The 18,353-nt window shown below is 43.4% G+C and overlaps 5 protein-coding genes across 18 annotated transcripts; 2 read left to right on the top strand and 3 right to left on the bottom strand.

Annotated features, from left to right (window-relative positions):
* Positions 1–11: 11 nt before the first annotated feature.
* Asph (Aspartyl beta-hydroxylase) lies at positions 12–6,677 on the bottom strand. 8 transcript variants are annotated; one of them, NM_001259429.2, is made up of 15 exons: positions 6,337–6,506; positions 5,454–5,507; positions 5,082–5,267; positions 4,867–5,025; positions 4,478–4,812; positions 4,294–4,419; positions 4,039–4,219; positions 3,750–3,827; positions 3,125–3,232; positions 2,375–2,973; positions 2,142–2,236; positions 1,414–2,068; positions 1,246–1,355; positions 472–1,197; positions 12–415 (listed from the first exon to the last, which is right to left on the bottom strand). In NM_001259429.2, the coding sequence occupies exons 1-10, from the start codon at positions 6,386–6,388 to the stop codon at positions 2,525–2,527; spliced, it is 1,728 nt and encodes a 575-aa protein (NP_001246358.1). In that variant the 5' UTR covers positions 6,389–6,506; the 3' UTR covers positions 12–415; positions 472–1,197; positions 1,246–1,355; positions 1,414–2,068; positions 2,142–2,236; positions 2,375–2,524. The 8 variants fall into 8 exon arrangements, with proteins under 8 accessions (NP_001246358.1, NP_001261020.1, NP_788365.2 ...); NM_001274091.1 differs by lacking the exon at positions 5,454–5,507 and having other exon boundaries at positions 1,250–1,355; positions 1,414–1,654; positions 2,536–2,973; positions 4,478–4,806; positions 6,337–6,677; NM_176185.4 differs by lacking the exon at positions 5,454–5,507 and having other exon boundaries at positions 1,250–1,355.
* A 313-nt stretch (positions 6,678–6,990) lies between these two features.
* Positions 6,991–9,568, top strand: Ric (Ras-related protein interacting with calmodulin). 2 transcript variants are annotated; one of them, NM_057863.4, is made up of 3 exons: positions 6,991–7,381; positions 7,580–7,636; positions 7,734–9,568. In NM_057863.4, the coding sequence occupies exons 1-3, from the start codon at positions 7,162–7,164 to the stop codon at positions 8,249–8,251; spliced, it is 795 nt and encodes a 264-aa protein (NP_477211.1). In that variant the 5' UTR covers positions 6,991–7,161; the 3' UTR covers positions 8,252–9,568. The 2 variants fall into 2 exon arrangements, with proteins under 2 accessions (NP_477211.1, NP_001163165.1); NM_001169694.2 differs by having other exon boundaries at positions 7,734–9,331.
* A 210-nt stretch (positions 9,569–9,778) lies between these two features.
* On the bottom strand, positions 9,779–14,321 carry Rho1. Of its 6 annotated transcripts, none has more exons than NM_134308.3 (5): positions 14,059–14,321; positions 13,234–13,397; positions 11,826–11,975; positions 11,211–11,291; positions 9,779–11,148 (listed from the first exon to the last, which is right to left on the bottom strand). In NM_134308.3, exons 2-5 carry the CDS (start codon positions 13,387–13,389, stop codon positions 10,957–10,959), a joined length of 579 nt encoding a protein of 192 aa, NP_599135.1. In that variant the 5' UTR covers positions 13,390–13,397; positions 14,059–14,321; the 3' UTR covers positions 9,779–10,956. The 6 variants fall into 6 exon arrangements, with proteins under 6 accessions (NP_599135.1, NP_995850.1, NP_599136.1 ...); NM_206128.2 differs by having other exon boundaries at positions 14,116–14,321; NM_134309.2 differs by having other exon boundaries at positions 14,188–14,321.
* Positions 14,322–14,399: 78 nt separating this feature from the next.
* Positions 14,400–17,702, top strand: CG8414 (uncharacterized protein). Its single transcript, NM_137240.4, has 4 exons — positions 14,400–14,898; positions 14,958–15,173; positions 15,227–17,314; positions 17,373–17,702. Exons 1-4 carry the CDS (start codon positions 14,481–14,483, stop codon positions 17,636–17,638), a joined length of 2,988 nt encoding a protein of 995 aa, NP_611084.2. The 5' UTR covers positions 14,400–14,480; the 3' UTR covers positions 17,639–17,702.
* Positions 17,671–18,060, bottom strand: mRpL34 (mitochondrial ribosomal protein L34). Its single transcript, NM_001043087.2, has 2 exons — positions 17,993–18,060; positions 17,671–17,929 (listed from the first exon to the last, which is right to left on the bottom strand). The coding sequence occupies exons 1-2, from the start codon at positions 18,013–18,015 to the stop codon at positions 17,707–17,709; spliced, it is 246 nt and encodes an 81-aa protein (NP_001036552.1). The 5' UTR covers positions 18,016–18,060; the 3' UTR covers positions 17,671–17,706.
* Positions 18,061–18,353: the final 293 nt, after the last annotated feature.

The following is an 18,353-nucleotide window of genomic DNA, read 5'->3' as shown; positions in this document are numbered from 1 at the left end:
AAACCACAATTATCAAATCCTAAAAGGTTTTATTTCTGTCAAGTAGAAAAGCGAGGGTAAGCTGCCAGCCAACGCTAATCGTATATGATACACAGATGAATTGACGTCTACATAGCCTAAACACGCATTCAAACCGAACTTACGACTAAGAGGTATAATTACAATGTCTATACAACATGGCGATTTAACTAACAATGTAGAAATTAAACTAAATTGCAGGCCTAGGAACCGGAACTATGAATAGAACAACTAAGTGACTACCGGTCAAATGGGTGATAAACTGCGGCGCTGGGCGGCACTCAGTTGCGGATGCCACATATCTAGGATGAGCACAAGGCGTGACTGGCTTCCGTTGTGCCACACCTCGTGTTCGAAGCTATCATCAAATATGAACAGTTCTCCCTCACGCCAGGTTCTAAAGCAAATCAGGTTAGTCAATGAAAATGGAAAGGTTTTGTCGTTTTTCCTCACCTTTCCTGCTCCGCCACGCGGAGTGATGCTTTTTCCGGCTCCGGAGCAGCTAGCGTGAGGTGGGCCCTCAGTCGGCAATTGGTGGGTCCACAATGCGGCCACACATGCGTCTTGGCCTGCATAACACTAAACTTCACTTGGCCACGTCGACAGCCGGCGGACTCGGGAAATTCCTCCAGCAGGCTACAGGTGATTGGGGCCCTGCGGCAGTTGTCCTTCACCCGACGACCCTGGGCATATAGCTCATACTGTTGCCACACTCCTTTGTCGCGCAGCAGTTCCGCTTCATCCTCGAAGAATCCACTTCTTCCCAGCAGTGCTAGTCCTTCATCGCGAATGGCACGCCAATTGAGCGTCAGCTTCTCCAGCTGCCTTTCATAGCCCGTTTCCTTGGGCTGCCAAAATGGCTGTGCTCTCAACCTGGGCTCATTGTACAGCGATCTCTGATAGAGGCTGGCAAAGAATCCTTTGGCAACACCTTTACCGTACACCTCAAGAGCTTCTGATTTCATGGACAGGCGCTGCATGGTCTCGCCCAGCGACAAATAGAAGAAAGCCTCTTGCGTGCCCTCCTCTCCAGACTCCACGGCATATTTTAGATAAGGCAGCGCCTTGGCGTAATCAGCATGGAACTGTCTGAGTGCTAGTCCATAATGAAGTTGAGCCACTGCATTGTTGGGCCAAAGTTTCAGGGTCTCCACAGCCACCTTTTCAACCTGCTGAAGACTGGGAGACAATCATAAAGTATTTGTAGCTCAAAGTAGCCTATCTTACCTACTTGTTTACCATAAGATAGGTGAGTGATAGTTGGTTACGAAGCCGTGGATCCTCAGGCAAACGATTGATGAGCAGCTCATGGATGGTAGTTGCCTGTCGGTGGTGACCTAGAATTCAATAGGCAATGTAGAAAGTGAAACAGATTAACAGATTATGTTAACTTACCCAAAAATCTCAAATTCTCGATGCAGCTTTCGCCGGCGGTTTGAAATTCCTGATTGCTGGCTACAAGCTCGCCAAAGGCCAAATATCTTTTGTAAGCATCGATGGCTTCCCACAGGCGCTGATTGCTGCGCTCCTTTTTGGCCAGTAGTTCCAGAAGTCGAGCTCTTCCCAAATGGGCCGATGGCTCGTGGGCAAAGTTGGTGGTGAGCGTGTTAAAGGAACGCAGGGCTTGGGCATAGTTCTTTGGGGTGGATATTAGTTCGCGATTCGCCAGCCAAAACACAAAAAAAAAATGGTTAGACAAAATACGAAAGCATGCAATTAGTATAAAATCATTCTCTCAAGAATTGAAACGCTGTTGAAAGGAGTTCCAAGGATGAGCCCGCGATCAAAGTTTACTCCAAGTGGGTGTGTAGTTCTTGGAGTAACTGGTCGTGGGTTCATCCCAATCATATATGGGTCTCTTGAAATGAGCGTTTCTATAAATACATGAATAAGGTTAAATCCTATCATTTGATTAATTATCCTTTTTTGTTCTTACATGACTAAGCTGTTATATGATCTAATGAACTTGACAAGCAAACATAAACTAAAGCTTTGAAATGAGATTGTGTTTTTTGTTTTTTTGTTGTGATGTTCTTTAGTGATTGTTGAGCTAGAGATATATCGAAGATATATAGTTCACGGGTTAATCCAGGTGAAGGAGACACCTTTTGGTTGCGACATACCTCCCTAATCATCTCCTCGTTTGCCTTGCGCAACTCTTGCTCGAAAGGATCCTCTTTCTCTGCGGGAGCAGGTGCAGCTTCTTTCGGCTTTATTTCTATTTAGAGATTAAGAATCTGAATTAGAACAAATTGTTTTCAACAAAAAAAATGAAGTGAAATTTTGAACGGTTACGGCCTAGATAGCTCCACCTTGTGTGAGGTGTCAGTTTGTATATCCTATGGCTAACACTTACGATCTGTTATGTGTAAAGCGATCGGTTTTTGGTCGTGTGTCTTAAAGTAGTGTTGGGCCTATGATTACGATAGCTTATGTGATCGATCGAATATATGTTGGATGGAGAATGGAGTCGGGTGGTCATCGACAGACGTGGTGATTTGTGCGTTTAGTAATTACGTGTCCAGCTGGGGTCGTCAGAGTCCGGATCGCTCTCAAACTCCTTGACGGGCAGACGACCGTATTTCGCTTCCAGCCGGTTCATCAGATCGGCGTCGTCCACGTCGGAGATTTCGTCCTCCTCGTCGGTGATCTCCTCATCGCTAACTCCGTCATGCTCGTAATCCTCGATAGCACCATCTTCGTATTCCACGTAGATATCGCTGTGACCTACTGGCTTTTCCGGCTCCTTTTCTTTCTGTTCGGGTTTGGCATCCTTCGTAGGCTCCTGGGCGTATTTGTACATGGCGCTCAGTTGCTCAAATGTCTCGGGCACATAACTGGCCATGGAGGCCACGTTGTCGTCGTTATCGTGACGTACTTCCTCCTCCTCCTCCTCAATATCACTGATTTCCACCTCGATTTCCTCTTCGATTTCGATTTCTTCCTCGGAATATTCTTTTAAGACAATGGGATACGACTGAAGTTAATACTCTGGACTTGGCCAGGCATATCATACAGCATAGGCTTCCAGATCACTTGTCAATCAAATGATTTGGAAGCAACTTCGGCTAGCCGAAGTTTGCAATTAATAATTCATATCTCCAACCATCGTCCAAAGGGGGCAGCTCCTCCACATCATCCGGTATGTGATCCTCAGCAGTGGCAATCGTCAATCTTCGCCTGAATATAGTCTCTGGTGCGGGCTCATCCTCAGCTATGCATTCACCACGGAAGATTCGAACGTTATTCGAGTTAAGGGATTATTAATCGAGCAAGAACAAAGCCATTCAACAATTTCCGTACATACATACATTGGTCGAATAATAATTGGAACAAAGCTGTGACTACAATCAGATTCAAGAAATAATATAAAATCATAATCAAAATAAGCTAACTGAAGAAAGTGCAAAATTTAGACAGGGCCAATGAGTTCTCATTCTAATGAAACCAAAAAGAGAAGTCATTGCCCAGAGTTTGTTTTTAGTTTTGTTAATACAACGAGAATAAATCACGAGACAATGAGGTCATTTGCTGATTTTACCAATCGCTTGGTGGGTTAGAACGAAAAGCGGCGCTTAGTAATAGTTACTGAAAAGTTTCCCCGGAGTATGGTTTATTTGATTAGCATAACATTTGGCGTGCTTGTCGGATATGATTGATAGAGATCAAGAGCAGAGAGCGGAATACAAAGAGCGGAGATTCGGGGGAGCAGATCAGCATTGAAGACTCACTTGTATTTGGACTTTTCCTTATCAATACAAGGCGTGAAACTAAGGCAAGTGCAACGCCAACGCCAAATTTAACGGCAACTGTAAATGAGTCAGGTTTTAGTATGAGAAAACAAACAAATGCCTTTTGCACTTTCTTGTACAATTTCGGTTTCTAAGTTCTTGGTTGTGTGTGGTTGTGCATATTCTTTCAGTTTTGGTAAGGTGGAGCATATTTCAGTCGGTCAGTTCTTATGGTTCTAAGCCTGCGAGATCCGTTAACCGTTCAACTATTCATTCCTTCGCTACTTACGTGATGCCAACCAAGAGGAGCCCTCTTCCTTGGGCTCCTCCTCATCAGCCTGGTCTTGATCCTGCTCCTCACTCTCTACAGCTTTTGCTGGCACTGTATCCTCGGGATCATTTTCGAATTGCTGAGCCAGGGACTCAAATTCGTCGTCATCCCCATCATCTGCATCGTTTTTGTCTTGATCCTGCAATAAGAAAGTTATTTAGCAACAAATAAGAAAACCATTTAAACCAACAAGCAATTAGATATTTTACTAACATCATCATCGTCGTCGTCATTATTATCTTTGGCGGGAGCACTTTGTGCCGCATATTGGGATCTTTCCGGCTCTACTGATTCTTCGATCTCTTGCTCTTCCTCATCCTCATCCTCATCATCTTCCTGCTGCGAAATTAATTAATTTTTGGAAATATTCAATCTTTTCACAAACTAAGGATCATACCTCCTCAGCTTTCGAGAGCGGCGCTTCAGTGGACTCTACTGCATCATCATCTGCTGCTGCTTCGTCCTCATCATCTTCTTCAGCTTCATATTCGCCAGTGGCTTCCGTAGTGGCTTCAGTGGTAGCTTCTACAGTTGCCTCTACGGTGCCTTCATCATCGTTATCCTCCTCCTCTTCCTCCTCCTCCGCATCCTCGGCAGTTATGTTTTCACCCGCATTGTTCTCCTCATCTTCATCCTCCTCATATTCTTCATCTGCCGCTGGCTCATCCTCCTCAGTTGGCTCTTCCTCTTCCTCCAGTTCTTCTTCTAACTCTTCTGTGAGGGGCTCTTCGTCTAAAAAGTGTTCATATATTTAAAAGAATTTATATTAAGTTAATATTAACATACCTTCGTCTTCATGATCATCATGGTCGTCGTGTTCATCGTGATCATCTAACGCCTCTCCCGAGGGTTCCTGCACATCGTGACCATCATGCTCATCTCGATGTTCGTCCACCCAGCCATCAAAAACTTTCGAGAACCTAGACTCCGACAGAGGAGTGTCCACTAAAATAAAACAGGTATTCAGTACAATTCAAATTTCTAAGAATTCTATAACTTACGATCCTCCAGTCCGCGATTCTCCATGATGATCAGACCCACCAAACCGAGGAGCACTGCCATCAGGGCGAAGAATATAATCTTGGCGCACCAGTGACCGCCAGTTCCGTGATCGTGGTGCACATGCAGGTGGAGATCTTCGTTTCCCATCTTTGTAATGTGAACGCCGTGCGAAGATTCGTCGTCATCTGAGATCCGACATTTGCATGATAGTGAATAATAAAAAAACACATGTGATTACAAGCAGTTTAATTGAATCCACCTTCGAGTGTTTTACTTGGTTTTAGTAACTGAGCGAGACATTCAATTAATTTGGCAAAGCATTCCGGGGTGTGTTGGGAAAAATACATATAGGGGGGTATCTATTTCTCTACCTTGAAAACTGGACTGACGCAGAACAGTCACATCGCCCTCGGACTTGCGATCATCTAGACGAAAAGTTAGTTACAATGAGACATATACCGGCATTACAAGCTGATAAGACGGCGCCGGTTGGGGGGAATTGTTTATGCCTAAATATGCGCAACGATAAACAAAGAAGCCGCCCAGTCATGCTCTTGGGCAGTTGGCCAAGTGAAATTAAATGGCTTTACACATATATGCACCATCGTGGCTACTTATTTCGGTGCCGTGGGTGTAATGGCCCCAGAATCTTTACGGAAGCATCATTATCTGGTATCTATTGTAGTATCTGTGTATGTAAATCTCGATCTCTGTTGCATTGGAATTAATTTGCCGAGAAGGTGACGGAGCTCTCCATTCTCCAATGAGATAAAGATAACGCAGAGAAGAGAGCAATAGAGAGAAAAAGTGGCAGAGAGAGATAGCAATAAGAGGATACCCCAGGGACAACGAAACATCTGTTTGCCTTGGGAAAAAGATAAATAAATCAGGGAAAACCACTCTCTCTGATTTTTCTCGATTTTTGCACACCGATTCAATGCCCTTTTTCTTTGGCTACCGATCGAAATACCCACTTTATGGTCTACCTCCCGCCTTCCTCGCCCGCACACATGTCATGCATATATATTTTCCTGCTCGATCGGCACACGCATAGCGACAGAAAACAGGCGAGATGTATAATTTTATATAATAGGGCAAAGTTATTTTTAAAGGCACTCGACAATATTATTATGCTAATAAAAGAAATGAACTGCTTGCTACGCGGCGGCGGCGAAAAGACAAAACCGTTTTTCACACCAAATAACGGTCCATTCGAGTATGATTGTAAGTAAAAGTACCGTAACAGGGACTTACCGCGTTTTCGGCGCTTATCCTTGCGCTTACGCGGCTGCACATCGCCCGACATTTTGCTCGCTAAAGGCACTAAAACCTATGCCAATATAATGGAGAGTGTTTGTTTTTCCTTTTCGAGCGGACCGGGCAAAACGGGCGATCTGGATCGACGAACAGCACGTTACTAAATGCAAATACCGCTCGCACCGTGGGAAAATTATTTATAAAGAGACAGTGGCGTTGCCAGATCCGGCGGGAATGATGAAAGCTAGAGATGACAGCTGGGCAGTAAAGGCACCGCTATTTCAATTTTATTATTCTGGATGGAAAACTCATGACAGCTCTCAAAAACTATATTTACGCATAAATATTTATACATTTATTTAATTCTAATAATTATGTTTTATTTTAAATCGTGTTGTGTCGATAGATTGAATTTAATTTTAACAGTTCAGCAACGCAAACGTTTAGAAAACCCAAATGTAATTTTTTCTGTTACTCGTGGATTTTTCATATTTTATGTCTATGCGCTATCCATACAACAGAACAAATTGATTTATTTGATTTAAAATGTAAAGTGCTCAAAGTATTAAATACAAGTAAATAATTTAAATTAAAAAAATTAGCTTTTTTTTAAATATCGCATGTCATTAAAATTCATGCGCACTGCAGTCTCCAGTATCGTCACGCGCCCATCTCGAAGGGAACCAACCCCGACCAAGAAAAAAAAAAACAAGAAAATAATACACAATTGGCGACGGCGGTGCAGAGGTTCTCCGTGTGATCCGATCGAACGGGACTAGGACCGACACGGACCAGGTCTAAATCCGCGAGGTCAGCGGTATTATGGCCGGCGACATGTCCATCGGCTGTGCGGCCCTGAAGCGATCCAGCAAGCTGAGGTCCTGCACCAGCGCCGCCGACACGGACTCGATGCGGGTGCCCAGCGACCACAGGGACAACGGGAGCCTGATCAAGCCGCCTCCGGTGCCGCCGCAGAATATGCGCGGCGGTCTGCGGGTCTATAAGATTGTCATCCTGGGCGACGGTGGCGTTGGCAAGTCAGGTGAGCTATTCTAGCCATGGATTAGACGAAAGAAAATGCCGAGTTATCACTGCGCACTTTGATTGGGGCTGCGAAAAATCAATAAATTATCTCAATTTCTTTTACGCTTTGTTTTGACCCCCGTACCACCGACACCCACGAAACTCCACCAACCACCACTCCCAACGCCCTCTGAAAACGACGACGAAACCCGAACAGCTGTCACCCTTCAGTTCGTGAGCCACAGTTTCCTGGACTACCACGACCCCACAATTGGTGAGTAAGGCGCAGGGTGCGCAAGGCGTCTAAGGCACAAGCCCCCACAACCCCACTAAATGTATACCGGTTTTTTTTTTCTTTTTTGCTGCTGCAGAGGACTCCTACCAGCAACAGGCGGTCATCGACAATGAGGCCGCCCTGCTCGACATCCTTGACACCGCCGGCCAGGTGGAGTTCACGGCCATGCGGGACCAATACATGCGTTGCGGCGAAGGTTTCATCATATGCTACTCGGTCACCGACCGCCACAGCTTCCAGGAGGCCTCCGAGTACAGGAAACTAATAACCCGTGTCCGCCTGTCCGAGGACATTCCGCTGGTTCTGATTGCCAACAAGGTGGACCTGGAGTCGCAGCGACGCGTGACCACCGAGGAGGGCCGGAATCTCGCCAACCAGTTCGGCTGCCCGTTTTTTGAGACATCGGCTGCACTGCGTCATTACATCGACGAGGCATTCTACACGTTGGTCCGCGAGATTCGACGCAAGGAAATGCACAAGGCCCTGGGCACGGACTCCAATTCGGAAAAGATTCACACGGGGCGACGAAGTCGCTGGTGGCGCATCCGATCCATTTTCGCATTGGTTTTCCGGCGCAGACGAAACCTTAACTAGACCAGGAGGCGGATTCCTTGAAATGAGTGCAATATTAACCACAAAAACCAAGTAACTTTTGTTTGCTATATTTTGTATATAGCACATACCCATCAGATACAACATACAAAAGAGAAATTAACCGATCGAGGAGCAGATAACTAATTGTTATGGCCACAGTGGTTTATTTATTATTTGTTATGGAAACTATTTAAAGTACTTGTTGTTGGCCGGAAAGGATAGCGAGGCAGTAGATCAGCGATAGAGTATATCAATACGTTTAAGCACCGATCCAAAAGATACATATTAACAATGCACGTACATATGTTTATGTAGTAAATATTACTAATGTTGATTCCTAGACGAGAGCGATTAAGCAAGTGTGGCAATTGGCTAAAGCTCAAAAGCATTTAAATTCAGCAAGATCGAGGGGTCGAGTCTTCCCCCACTAACAATCTGAACAACTCTGAATCCTAGCCAGGAGATTAACCCAAAAGCCAATTGCCAGGTGCGAAGGGCAGAGAATTGGAGGATTTTTAAACTTATGTATGTACGTATTTACCCAGAATACACGCACATGACATACGTTACACGAGCCACACATTTAACTAATCGAATAAATGTTGAATTTAATGTATACTAATATTATAAATCGATCGATCGACCTAAGAAGTATGTAAAACGCGGGAACATTGCAAATTATGAAATATGAATGAGAATGTGCGTTCATTTCAGATCCAAGCCCAAATTGATAATTTAAGTCCACGACAGCCGATGCATTTGTTGTTTAAGTTTGAGAAAAGTCTATTGTTTATATTGTTAAGGACACACGTGTTACGCCTAAGTTTATTTATTATTAGTTTAACGAAATCTGTTGATTACTTTTACCACAAGAAACCACACATCACGTTCTCTAAGCAATCACCATGAGTTCCTCTCATCAATGTTAACTGCATCACCGGAAACAAAATACTAACACGGCTTTAATTACTCTGTTTGTTACATGATCCCAAAAAACAGTTGAATGGACTACCCATAATTACTAATAATTAATTGTTATTGCGAATCCTGCAACCGTTCGAACCAAACAGATCGACTGACGAAAAAAAGAAAAACAACAGCTCCAACACGAAAACGAATCAAATGCGGGTAGAAATATAATAGAATTGCTTTCGCCGCGAAAGTTAAGCGATTAAAAAGTACGTTTTAAGAGAAAAGGCTTGGGAACTAGATGTTCAAAGCAATGTGTCGTGTCCATGTTGTTTCGAAAACGACATACCTGTTCGGGAATAATATTGTGAAACCTAATACCTAATCGATGAAAAACCAAAACATTTTGATTCATAATGTTATGTACATTTTAAATGTAAAAAAAAAAATTAAATACAAAAGCACAAAATAAACAAAAACAATACCCTCAATAAAGATTTTTTTAACCCCGTTAAAGATAAGTGTTTTGACTTTAAAGGGCGGGTATTCCCCGGATTTAAATCCATTATCTTAGCCTAATAAAATTCGATGCCCGGCCAAATAAGAAAACAGTTAGTTAAACCAAGAGTAGATCAAATGTACTGTTTATTCATAAGTATAATATAGTTTGGTTGTATCTGATGCATCTTCGAGTTTTTCAACTTCTGTGTGAGAATTACACGATTGACGGTACAAAATACAAAAAAAGAGACATACACATATGTACTGTATAGTATAATTATATGTATAATCGTATTTTATAAAATCATAAAATACTCTTCATATAGTTGTTTGGTTGTTTTGTAGTATCTTTTTTTTTTTATGTTTTCCACTCGTTTTAATGCAAAGTACAAATATTAAAAACTCGCTTAATGCGCTCGAAATAGTTTTTCACTTCATCAAAAATTTTCCCTCTTAGCATCTCCCACGCGAAAACTGAATGCATCTCATTTGTGGCTTACGTTTAGTTAAATAAACATTTATCGTTTTTGTTTTGTTTTGTTTTGTGTTTAGTTCGGCTCTTGTAATGTAGTTTCGCTTCCAACTCCTATTGGCGGCCTGGTCTCTCTGTATTTGATAGATTTAATGGGAACATAACTCTCATCTTGACGCCTACGACCTCCTTGGACCCCGGGATCCAACATCCGATTCCGTTTCCGATTCTGTTCCTAATTCCACTGATTCACCTGACTCACTCACCCTCGCATACGACACAATCTCGTCCAGCCACAGCCGACTCTACACTTGACAACACAGTTAACGAAATAATAACATACATCTAGGAGGAGGGGGTGGACAGAAACGGACACAACTTGAATATGTTTACATATATCGATATATATTTTTTGCTTGCAGTGGCTGACTGATTGATCTGCTCTGCCCTAGTTTTTACAAATAATAATGCCAGAGTTATTACTGTTGTTTACTTCGGTTTATAACTACACTAGACTGTATATAAAATCAAATCCGCATTTGACATTCTACTTGGTGCTGCCTTCCCTTATATCTCGCTGCATCCCTCCTCCGCTGATCTTCTAGCTCAAGCTCTCTGTTTTCTGCTCATGTTTGTTGCTGGTTGGGTGGTGGTGCAGCTTCGTGTATCCGATGTTCTGGTTGTTCTTGATGTTGTTGTTGAGTGGTTGTTGTTCAGCTCGTTATTGTTGTAAAAGGTGTGTATGTGTGTTTGTGTGTGTTTATGCTGTTGTTTTTGCTGTGTGTGTGTGTGGTAAAGATTTTCATGTTGTTGATTTGCTCTTTTAGAGCAAAAGGCATCTGGTCTTCTTCCTCTTTTTGACTTGCAGCGCGGCCCTAGTTGCCGTCTCGAAAACATCTCGCACACCCTCCTTGGACTTAGCCGAACACTCCAAATAGGCAAAGGCATTAATCTTCTCGGCCATGGCGCGACCCTCCTGCGGCTTCACCGGCTCCTGCTTCATTTTTGCTAGATCCTGTAAAATCAAGTTTAGTTTAGTGCTGCAAGTTCACCTCGTTCAACAGCGCGTATACGTACCCGAATTGTGTTGGGATCATTTCGCAAATCTTTCTTATTTCCTACCAAAATGATTGGAACATTTGGACAAAAGTGTTTGACCTGCAATAATGTAGTAAGGATTAGTATCATATTTTGATATCAGATTCCATATAGTCGAACTGCAAAAACAAGTAATTCGTAATTGGGAACCACTTACTTTCTTCTTATCTATATCTATCATTATAAATTAAAGGCTGAGAAGTAAGGAAATGATTCAGAAAGTCAAAGCAAATTGGCTCATAGCAGACTATTTTTAGTGATTAAACTAGAAATAACCAACAATTCTATTAAACTTTCCTCGTTCTAAACCAAAACCAGTCTTTCAGATAGCTTCAATGACATAAACAAGAACACAGAGATGCATAGTCTTAAAGATTCCATATCATAAGCAAATGCATTCGATAACTTCAAAAATGTTTAATATATTTTAACTGGAGTTAAAAGTTCAACTTTTTCCAAATTTGCATCATTACATAAAAATTAAAAACATATTTTGTCTAGACTTGTTAGTTCCGTATAGTATATATATATATAGTACCATACTTGTTTACGATCGTCTGATAGAAACTGTTCTGTAATTCCAGTTAAACTCACCTCTGGGGTCCATTTTTCAGGAATATTTTCTAGCGAATCGGGTGAATCCACTGAGAAACACATCAGTATGACGTCAGTGTCGGGATAGCTCAGCGGTCGTAGTCTGTCGTAGTCCTCCTGCCCGGCCGTATCCCACAAGGCCAGCTCCACCTGGAGAATCGGATGCGGATTATGATTGAGAGTTACGCTTGCAGTTGCGGTGTCGTCAGGGTTATAGATAGATGGGGCTTTTTGTGGCACGGGACGGTGCGATGCGGGCTCGGAGGAGAATGGGACAAGTTCGAGTTGAAGATAGCATGAGTGCGAGTACGAGAGTGTGAGCAAGGAACTTGACGGAAATGCCAAACGAATTAATCACATCGAAGCGAGGCGAAGTGGAATGACGTGAACTTGTGTGTATGTAAACGCTATCCAAACAGAAACACAAACAGAAACTGAAAATTGAAAACCCGCCATATTGCGCAGCAAAGGCAAACACACAGTGTTTATTTCGAAAAAAAGCGCCTGAAAATACTGTAGATCCCAAATGGAATATATGAACGAACATATAGCCAAATCATGACTTGATGCCCCAATGGAAAACGCACATTACATTCCATAGAGTAAGGGAGTGCGCGGTGGAGCGGGAGAGCGCTCCCCCCCCTTAGAAGAGAGTACAGGTAGGCAGGGAGAAAGAGTAAGAGTGAGAGCGCCCGAGAGAGCAGCAGAAAGAGCGGGGGGCGGCGCAACGCATTAAACTGTATGTGCGCAACGGACTTGTATAAGACAAATACAAAATAAAAAGAAAAGAAAACGAGCGGAAGGAAGGGAGCAGCACTACTTCTGTGTGTGTGTGTGTGCTGCCAACTCTCTGTTGAGCATGTGTGCGTGTAAGTGTGGGGAAATGTGCCCAAGTGTGACTTAATCACTGCTATCAAAACTTTGAATTCTTCGGAAAAATCCAAATTTGCACTCCACTTAACCAAAAATGATCTTAATTTTTCTTTTGCTTTTCCAGACACCTTTATTTATGGATGCGTCTGTGGGCATGAGGCGATATTGACTCATTTCATTTTACAGGCGAAGAAAAGGAAATACAACGACCAAGGTGTGGGTGAAGTTGTGGGTGGCACAAACAAGAGAACAATAAACACACACCCATGGGAACACACACCCGCACACACACACACACACACACACACACACACAGAGGCGGGTGGAAAGTGTAAGGAGGATACGCGCACTTGAAAAACGGAATGAATTGAGAATGCACACAAATTATAAAACGAGATCAGACGATTATCACTTGGATGGCAGGGTGGGGTTATCAGGGGAGGGGGGTCAGCCACCGGTTGGGGGTGGCATTCAGAGTGGTGGACGGGACGGGTAGTTAGGGGAGGGGCGGGCCTGTCCGGGAAAAGGGGCTTACCTGTTTGCCATCCACCTCGATGTCGGCCACATAATTCTCGAATACGGTGGGCACATAGACCTCGGGGAACTGATCTTTGCTGAAGACAATCAGAAGGCAAGTTTTACCGCAGGCACCGTCGCCGACAATTACCAATTTCTTGCGAATCGTCGTCATTGGAAGTTCTGCAAAAGGCAAAATCAAACTGTAGCTAGATGCAATGCAAGTGCAGCGGATGCCCGAGGATTCCGAGTCCGATTCTGAATCCGAATACAATTTTCGATTCCGAATCCGAGTCAGCCGTTCTGTTTTATATATTCGCGAAAACTGAACGAGCGCCTGTTCAAAAAATTATCAAAATGAAAAAGCCACACACACACTCGCATACAGTCACACGCACACTGGTGGACACACAGCACAAATACACTCGCGCGCTCGCTCTCTTTTCCGATAGCCCTCTCCCGCTCGCGCACACACTTAGTCATACTTGCGGCTGGACGGCGATCTAATAGTATAAAGTGTGGGGTTCTTTCTTATCTGGCCATTGTCCATTGTCCGTTAGCCGAGTTTTTCCCGTTTTTCTTTACGGTTTTTCGCATTCGCATTTTCATTTTGGTCGCGTCATAGGGCCGCCCGCTTCTCCACCCCTCTCTCCAACACTCCAGGAAACTCCTCTCTCCGCGCCCGTCCCGCTCACACTTTATTCCAAAAACATCTCATCATCCACTCTCGGTATGGCTGTGTGTGTGTGTGTGTGCGTGTGTCTGTTCGCCTCTGGCTGGGCGTGCGTGCATTTGTGTGCGTGCTGTGTGGAATTTTTTCACTTCTGCTCTTTCGGCCACTTACAATTTATATTGGTGATTTCACAACACTCAGCACGAATTCGACACTTAATTTGCTTACAAAATGGCACAAATTTGTTGATTCTTATGCGTCTACCGTTTAGCTATATCGTATAAAAGTTAATGCAATTACAAAAATTCGAATTGAACTCGACGATTTTTTCCCATGCAAAATGACGATGAACAATGTTCATCCGTTTCATTTCTCGGTAGCGGGATGAACGCTCGATGACCAACCAACGCCTTCGAGCGCAGGGCTGTTATTAACCCAATCGATAGTTCTCATCGATGGCAACTCTGTGCGCGTTATTCCCATGACCGACCACGACTGGTAACACCGCACATATGTTATTCTTGCTCTTCTTCTTAAATTTGCGGTCGCATGGCCCGGGAAGTATTGGTAGTTCAGCAAAAAACTGAAAAGGAATGCTTGACGAACATATTCTGAAAGAAATGAAACTGAGCTTCCAGCTCACCGAACAGCGAGAACTAGCCTCTGGTCGCCGTAAGCCGGAAAAACCACAACACCCACCTGCTGTTCCAAAGAAAAAAGTTATTTCAAAGGTGGCCAGCAATCCTGCAAAGATTTCGGAAACAATGATTCAAAAAGCCCAGATGGAGTCGCCCAAAAAATCCAAGAAAAATAAGACAGCCGGCGCAAAGAGACCTCTTTCCAATAATGTGTCGAATCCAGACAGTTCACCATCCCAGAAGAGGCTTAAAAAGGATAATACCCTACCCAAAAAGAATCCTGTAAATAAATCCTCAAATGTTGCAGCTAAAAAATCTGCAGCAACAAGCAAAAGTGCTAAGCTTCCTATTCCCAAGGTTCATAGTATAAATGGTATGCATTAGATCCAGAATTACAACCTCATTTTATTTTAATATATATGTATTTTTCAGAATTAGCTCCTAAGAAAACCAAAGTCAAGACGCCAAATAAAACAAAAGAAGCAAGTTTATCTAAGAAACATAAGGTAAATGGAAACAAGAGCTCAATGAAGGTCGTACAAAATGGTAAAGTAGTAGAGATAATTGGTACTGCAGCGGAAACAAGTGACATTGAAATGAATTCATTGGATGATTGGAGTGAAGAAGACGATTATTTAATTGAAAGTGGTAAGGAATTTTTAATATTACTCTTGTTTCTTAACTTAAACTATGTTTTTTAGACTCTGAAAACGATGTAGTTGAAGAAATAGACGAGACATTTCTTAAAGATCCAAAGATTTTTAAGGTCAAATGCAAAGGCCCCGAATACAAGTTATCAGATATTCTTCCTCCTTTTGAACACGATGAATACCAACCTCTTTTGTTGGATGGGGATGGCAGTGGAACAGTTCGAAAGATTAAGGTATTTAAAAGTGCACAGGAAGAAACTGACAGCGACGAAGATGACATTGATTATGAGCCAGAAGATAGCGATGACTTTGGATCGGAGGAATTTGACAGCGAAGAGTCTGACAGTGAAGACACAAGCAGCGCAGACTATGATAGTGATGGAGATTTCTACAGTGAATATAGCGATATGGAGGATGTTAGTGACAGCGATAGTGAAGAATTCGGAAGCGATATCTTCGACACCGACGACCTCGATTCAACTTATGAGCCACCTGACATTGAGGGATTCTTCGATCATCCACCTGTGGGTATGCAAAGAGAGCCGCTTATTATAGAGGAAATCTTCGACGATCCGCCTGTGGAAAAAAAGCAAGAACGTATTGAACAGTCAAGTGTTATGGATATTGTTGTAAAAAACTTAAGCAGTGTGCCCCCAAAGAAGGAGTCTGAAGTTGCAATTGAAACCGAAGAGAATGATGAGGTATCACTGCCTGAAGTTGTAACACCAGAAAAGGAAAATTATCTCCAACCAAGCGATGTCCCGTTTTACAGAAATCCGCAAGCGAATCCCACTGAGCTTAGCGTCTTTGAGAACAGTCTGAAGAGCAATCATGTGCTGGCCGTGATTAAGGAGGACCTCGAAGTTTATGGCACACTAGTGTTGACTCTACTCTGTGGTCAAATATCAGTAAATGGTTACAGAGCACGCAGGCAGGAAGCAATCACAATTTATTCTCCTAAAGGCCTTAATTGGGTATCTATTTCGCCAACCAAGACTAAAAAACCTGTAAAAGATGAGGTAAATTGGGAAGAACTCAACAAGAACTTTACACGCGCCCAGCTAGACAGGATTAAGACCAGCTTTCAGCGTCAGACGAATGCAATAGTACTGCTCCACCGAAACACAAGTGCCCAGCAGCTCGTCGATACCTTTGGCAAGCACATGGCGCAAAATGTATTCCCACTTGTCAATTCTTCCAATCGACCATTTGGCCAAAGTGAAACCCTGTTGCACTGTCTGATTCAATCGAGCGATCAAAGTCGCACTCTCCAAGTTCCGCAGGTTTGGAATAAGTTACAAATGCATGCAACGAGCCGAATAATCGTAGCCGGTGGTAAGGGCGTCGGAAAGTCTAGTTTATTGCGTTACCTCATCAACCGAAATCTGGGTCAATTCCCATCCATGCTGCTCATCGACCTGGACATTGGTCAGCCGGAAATATTTGTACCCCAGACTATTTCTTGCACCGTAATTGATGAGCCCCTTCTGGGACCGGGCTTCCTGTACAACAGGCAGCCGGAACATGCCATTGTCGTGGGCCACACCAACATTGTCTTGTGCGCAGAGCAGTATGCCCGAGCAGTTATTCAGCTAGTCCAAAACATTCAGAACGATGCCAAGTATTCAAATATTCCTTGGCTGATAAATACGATGGGCTATAATAAGGGATTTGGTATCGAATTGATGGCTCTGCTGGTGGATCGCATTCGTCCCACGGATCTTGTACAGATTGCCAGTCCCATTCCAATCAATAACTTTGATTCTGTCCTCGACCGGAACAGTCTGTCGCAGATAAAACCAATTATATACTCTGCGGAGGAGTTCAAGATCAATGAAATACCAAAATACACACTCCATAAGCTGATAAGTGCAGTGCCTGCAAGGGAAAAAGGAACTTGGAGTCTCAGCGCCAAGGACATGCGGTACTCCAATCTTCTGGCACGTCTCAGTTCCTGCCTGACTGGAAATGCCAAATCTCTTACAGACTGCCAGCCGTTGGGAGTGTCTTTGGAATCCCTGAAAATCCTGCATCCCACCAGCAAGAATTACTCGCGCGAAGAACTGATTCGAGGCATGGAGGCTAATGTAGTATATCTGTGCCATCACGGAGCAGGTCTGCCCCAATGTTTGGGAATAGGTTTGTACACATTCACGTTCTTTTGTGGCTTATTAATTGAATTCCAAAATTCTTTTAGGTGTGGTTCGCGCCATCGACTACGAGCGCAAGGAGTTATACCTGGTGCCAGCAATGCCGCTACAAAAGATGTCCCTGGTGGATTGTCTTATCCTCGGCGGGGAACAGTCCCTGCCGCAGGGCTTCCTTCGGGATCAGGGCCAAGGTGTGTCCAGCAGTGTGCCCTTCGTGTTCATCCTTGACGATTCGAAATCTTCGAAGAGTATTCAGCAGATCTACCATCGAGCGCCAGCCTTTCTGGGAGTACCAGCGAATCAACGAAACTAAAACTGAGCTTACTGTAGCAATCGCAATCGGATAACATTGTAAATAAAGTTAGGTTTATTAACACAAGGCTAGTGTGACAAATTGTGACGTCCTTTGAGGATCCGGTTCATCAGCACTCGTCGTCCCTCAGGCGTCGACATCCTAGCATTCCAGCCGTGGACATTAATTCTCTTCACCTCCATGGGTTTCGGAAAATGGCAGCGTACTTTCGGTTTCAGCACCGCCCGGTTGAAAGCGTGCTTATCCCGCACGATTAGAGTTTGTGCGGTGCTGACAACCGCCAGGCAGGTCCTGCAATGCCAATGTATGTTATTATACCACTCAAAATAAATGGTATATTCATTATTTACTCGCCTTTGGAGCATTCCTTGCAGCATGTTAAGTAATTTCCAGTTAGTATGACCGCATGAAGTCCGAATAATACCGCCTGAACAGCCGGTAAGCCGCTTTGGCGTTGCCAGACCATTGGGTTCGAAATTTCGAACTTAGCTGCATGCTATTTTACGTTAGCATGTAAAATGCATTACATATAGATGGAATCATACAATTAATCTAAAAAATCGTCATAATATTGGTCAAATGGAAAACCACCATATGGGGACAAATTAGATAAACCGCTTTTAATTGAATGGATCTGAAAGTAACCGAAAACTTTTTAAATATGGAATGAATATGTTTGGTTGTACATATATCGAATTGGTATTGTGCCATCTCT

This window comes from Drosophila melanogaster, chromosome 2R (genome assembly GCF_000001215.4).
Source record: "Drosophila melanogaster chromosome 2R".
NCBI classification, from domain to species: Eukaryota; Metazoa; Arthropoda; class Insecta; order Diptera; family Drosophilidae; genus Drosophila; species Drosophila melanogaster.
This window is presented reverse-complemented; position numbering and strand designations above follow the sequence as displayed.

What these genes read in the sequence shown, in the direction of transcription:
- CG8414 (NM_137240.4), top strand. Translation starts at nt 14,481, where the DNA reads ATGCTTGACGAACATATTCTGAAAGAAATGAAACTGAGCTTCCAGCTC. An exon ending in CAAGGTTCATAGTATAAATG is followed by an intron (nt 14,899 to 14,957) that starts GTATGCATTAGA and finishes TGTATTTTTCAG; the next exon opens with AATTAGCTCCTAAGAAAACC. An exon ending in CGATTATTTAATTGAAAGTG is followed by an intron (nt 15,174 to 15,226) that starts GTAAGGAATTTT and finishes TATGTTTTTTAG; the next exon opens with ACTCTGAAAACGATGTAGTT.
- mRpL34 (NM_001043087.2), bottom strand. Translation starts at nt 18,015, where the DNA reads ATGCTGCAAGGAATGCTCCAAAG. An exon ending in CTGCAAGGAATGCTCCAAAG is followed by an intron (nt 17,930 to 17,992) that starts GCGAGTAAATAA and finishes TTGGCATTGCAG; the next exon opens with GACCTGCCTGGCGGTTGTCA.
- Rho1 (NM_134308.3), bottom strand. Translation starts at nt 13,389, where the DNA reads ATGACGACGATTCGCAAGAAATTGGTAATTGTCGGCGACGGTGCCTGC. An exon ending in TCGAGGTGGATGGCAAACAG is followed by an intron (nt 11,976 to 13,233) that starts GTAAGCCCCTTT and finishes CCGATTCTCCAG; the next exon opens with GTGGAGCTGGCCTTGTGGGA. An exon ending in CTGAAAAATGGACCCCAGAG is followed by an intron (nt 11,292 to 11,825) that starts GTGAGTTTAACT and finishes ACATTATTGCAG; the next exon opens with GTCAAACACTTTTGTCCAAA.
- Ric (NM_057863.4), top strand. Translation starts at nt 7,162, where the DNA reads ATGGCCGGCGACATGTCCATCGGCTGTGCGGCCCTGAAGCGATCCAGC. An exon ending in CGGTGGCGTTGGCAAGTCAG is followed by an intron (nt 7,382 to 7,579) that starts GTGAGCTATTCT and finishes AAACCCGAACAG; the next exon opens with CTGTCACCCTTCAGTTCGTG. An exon ending in CTACCACGACCCCACAATTG is followed by an intron (nt 7,637 to 7,733) that starts GTGAGTAAGGCG and finishes TTGCTGCTGCAG; the next exon opens with AGGACTCCTACCAGCAACAG.
- Asph (NM_001274091.1), bottom strand. Translation starts at nt 6,388, where the DNA reads ATGTCGGGCGATGTGCAGCCGCGTAAGCGCAAGGATAAGCGCCGAAAA. An exon ending in GCTGCCCCCTTTGGACGATG is followed by an intron (nt 2,974 to 3,124) that starts GTTGGAGATATG and finishes TTGTCTTAAAAG; the next exon opens with AATATTCCGAGGAAGAAATC. An exon ending in ACGAGGAGATGATTAGGGAG is followed by an intron (nt 1,655 to 2,141) that starts GTATGTCGCAAC and finishes TCCACCCCAAAG; the next exon opens with AACTATGCCCAAGCCCTGCG.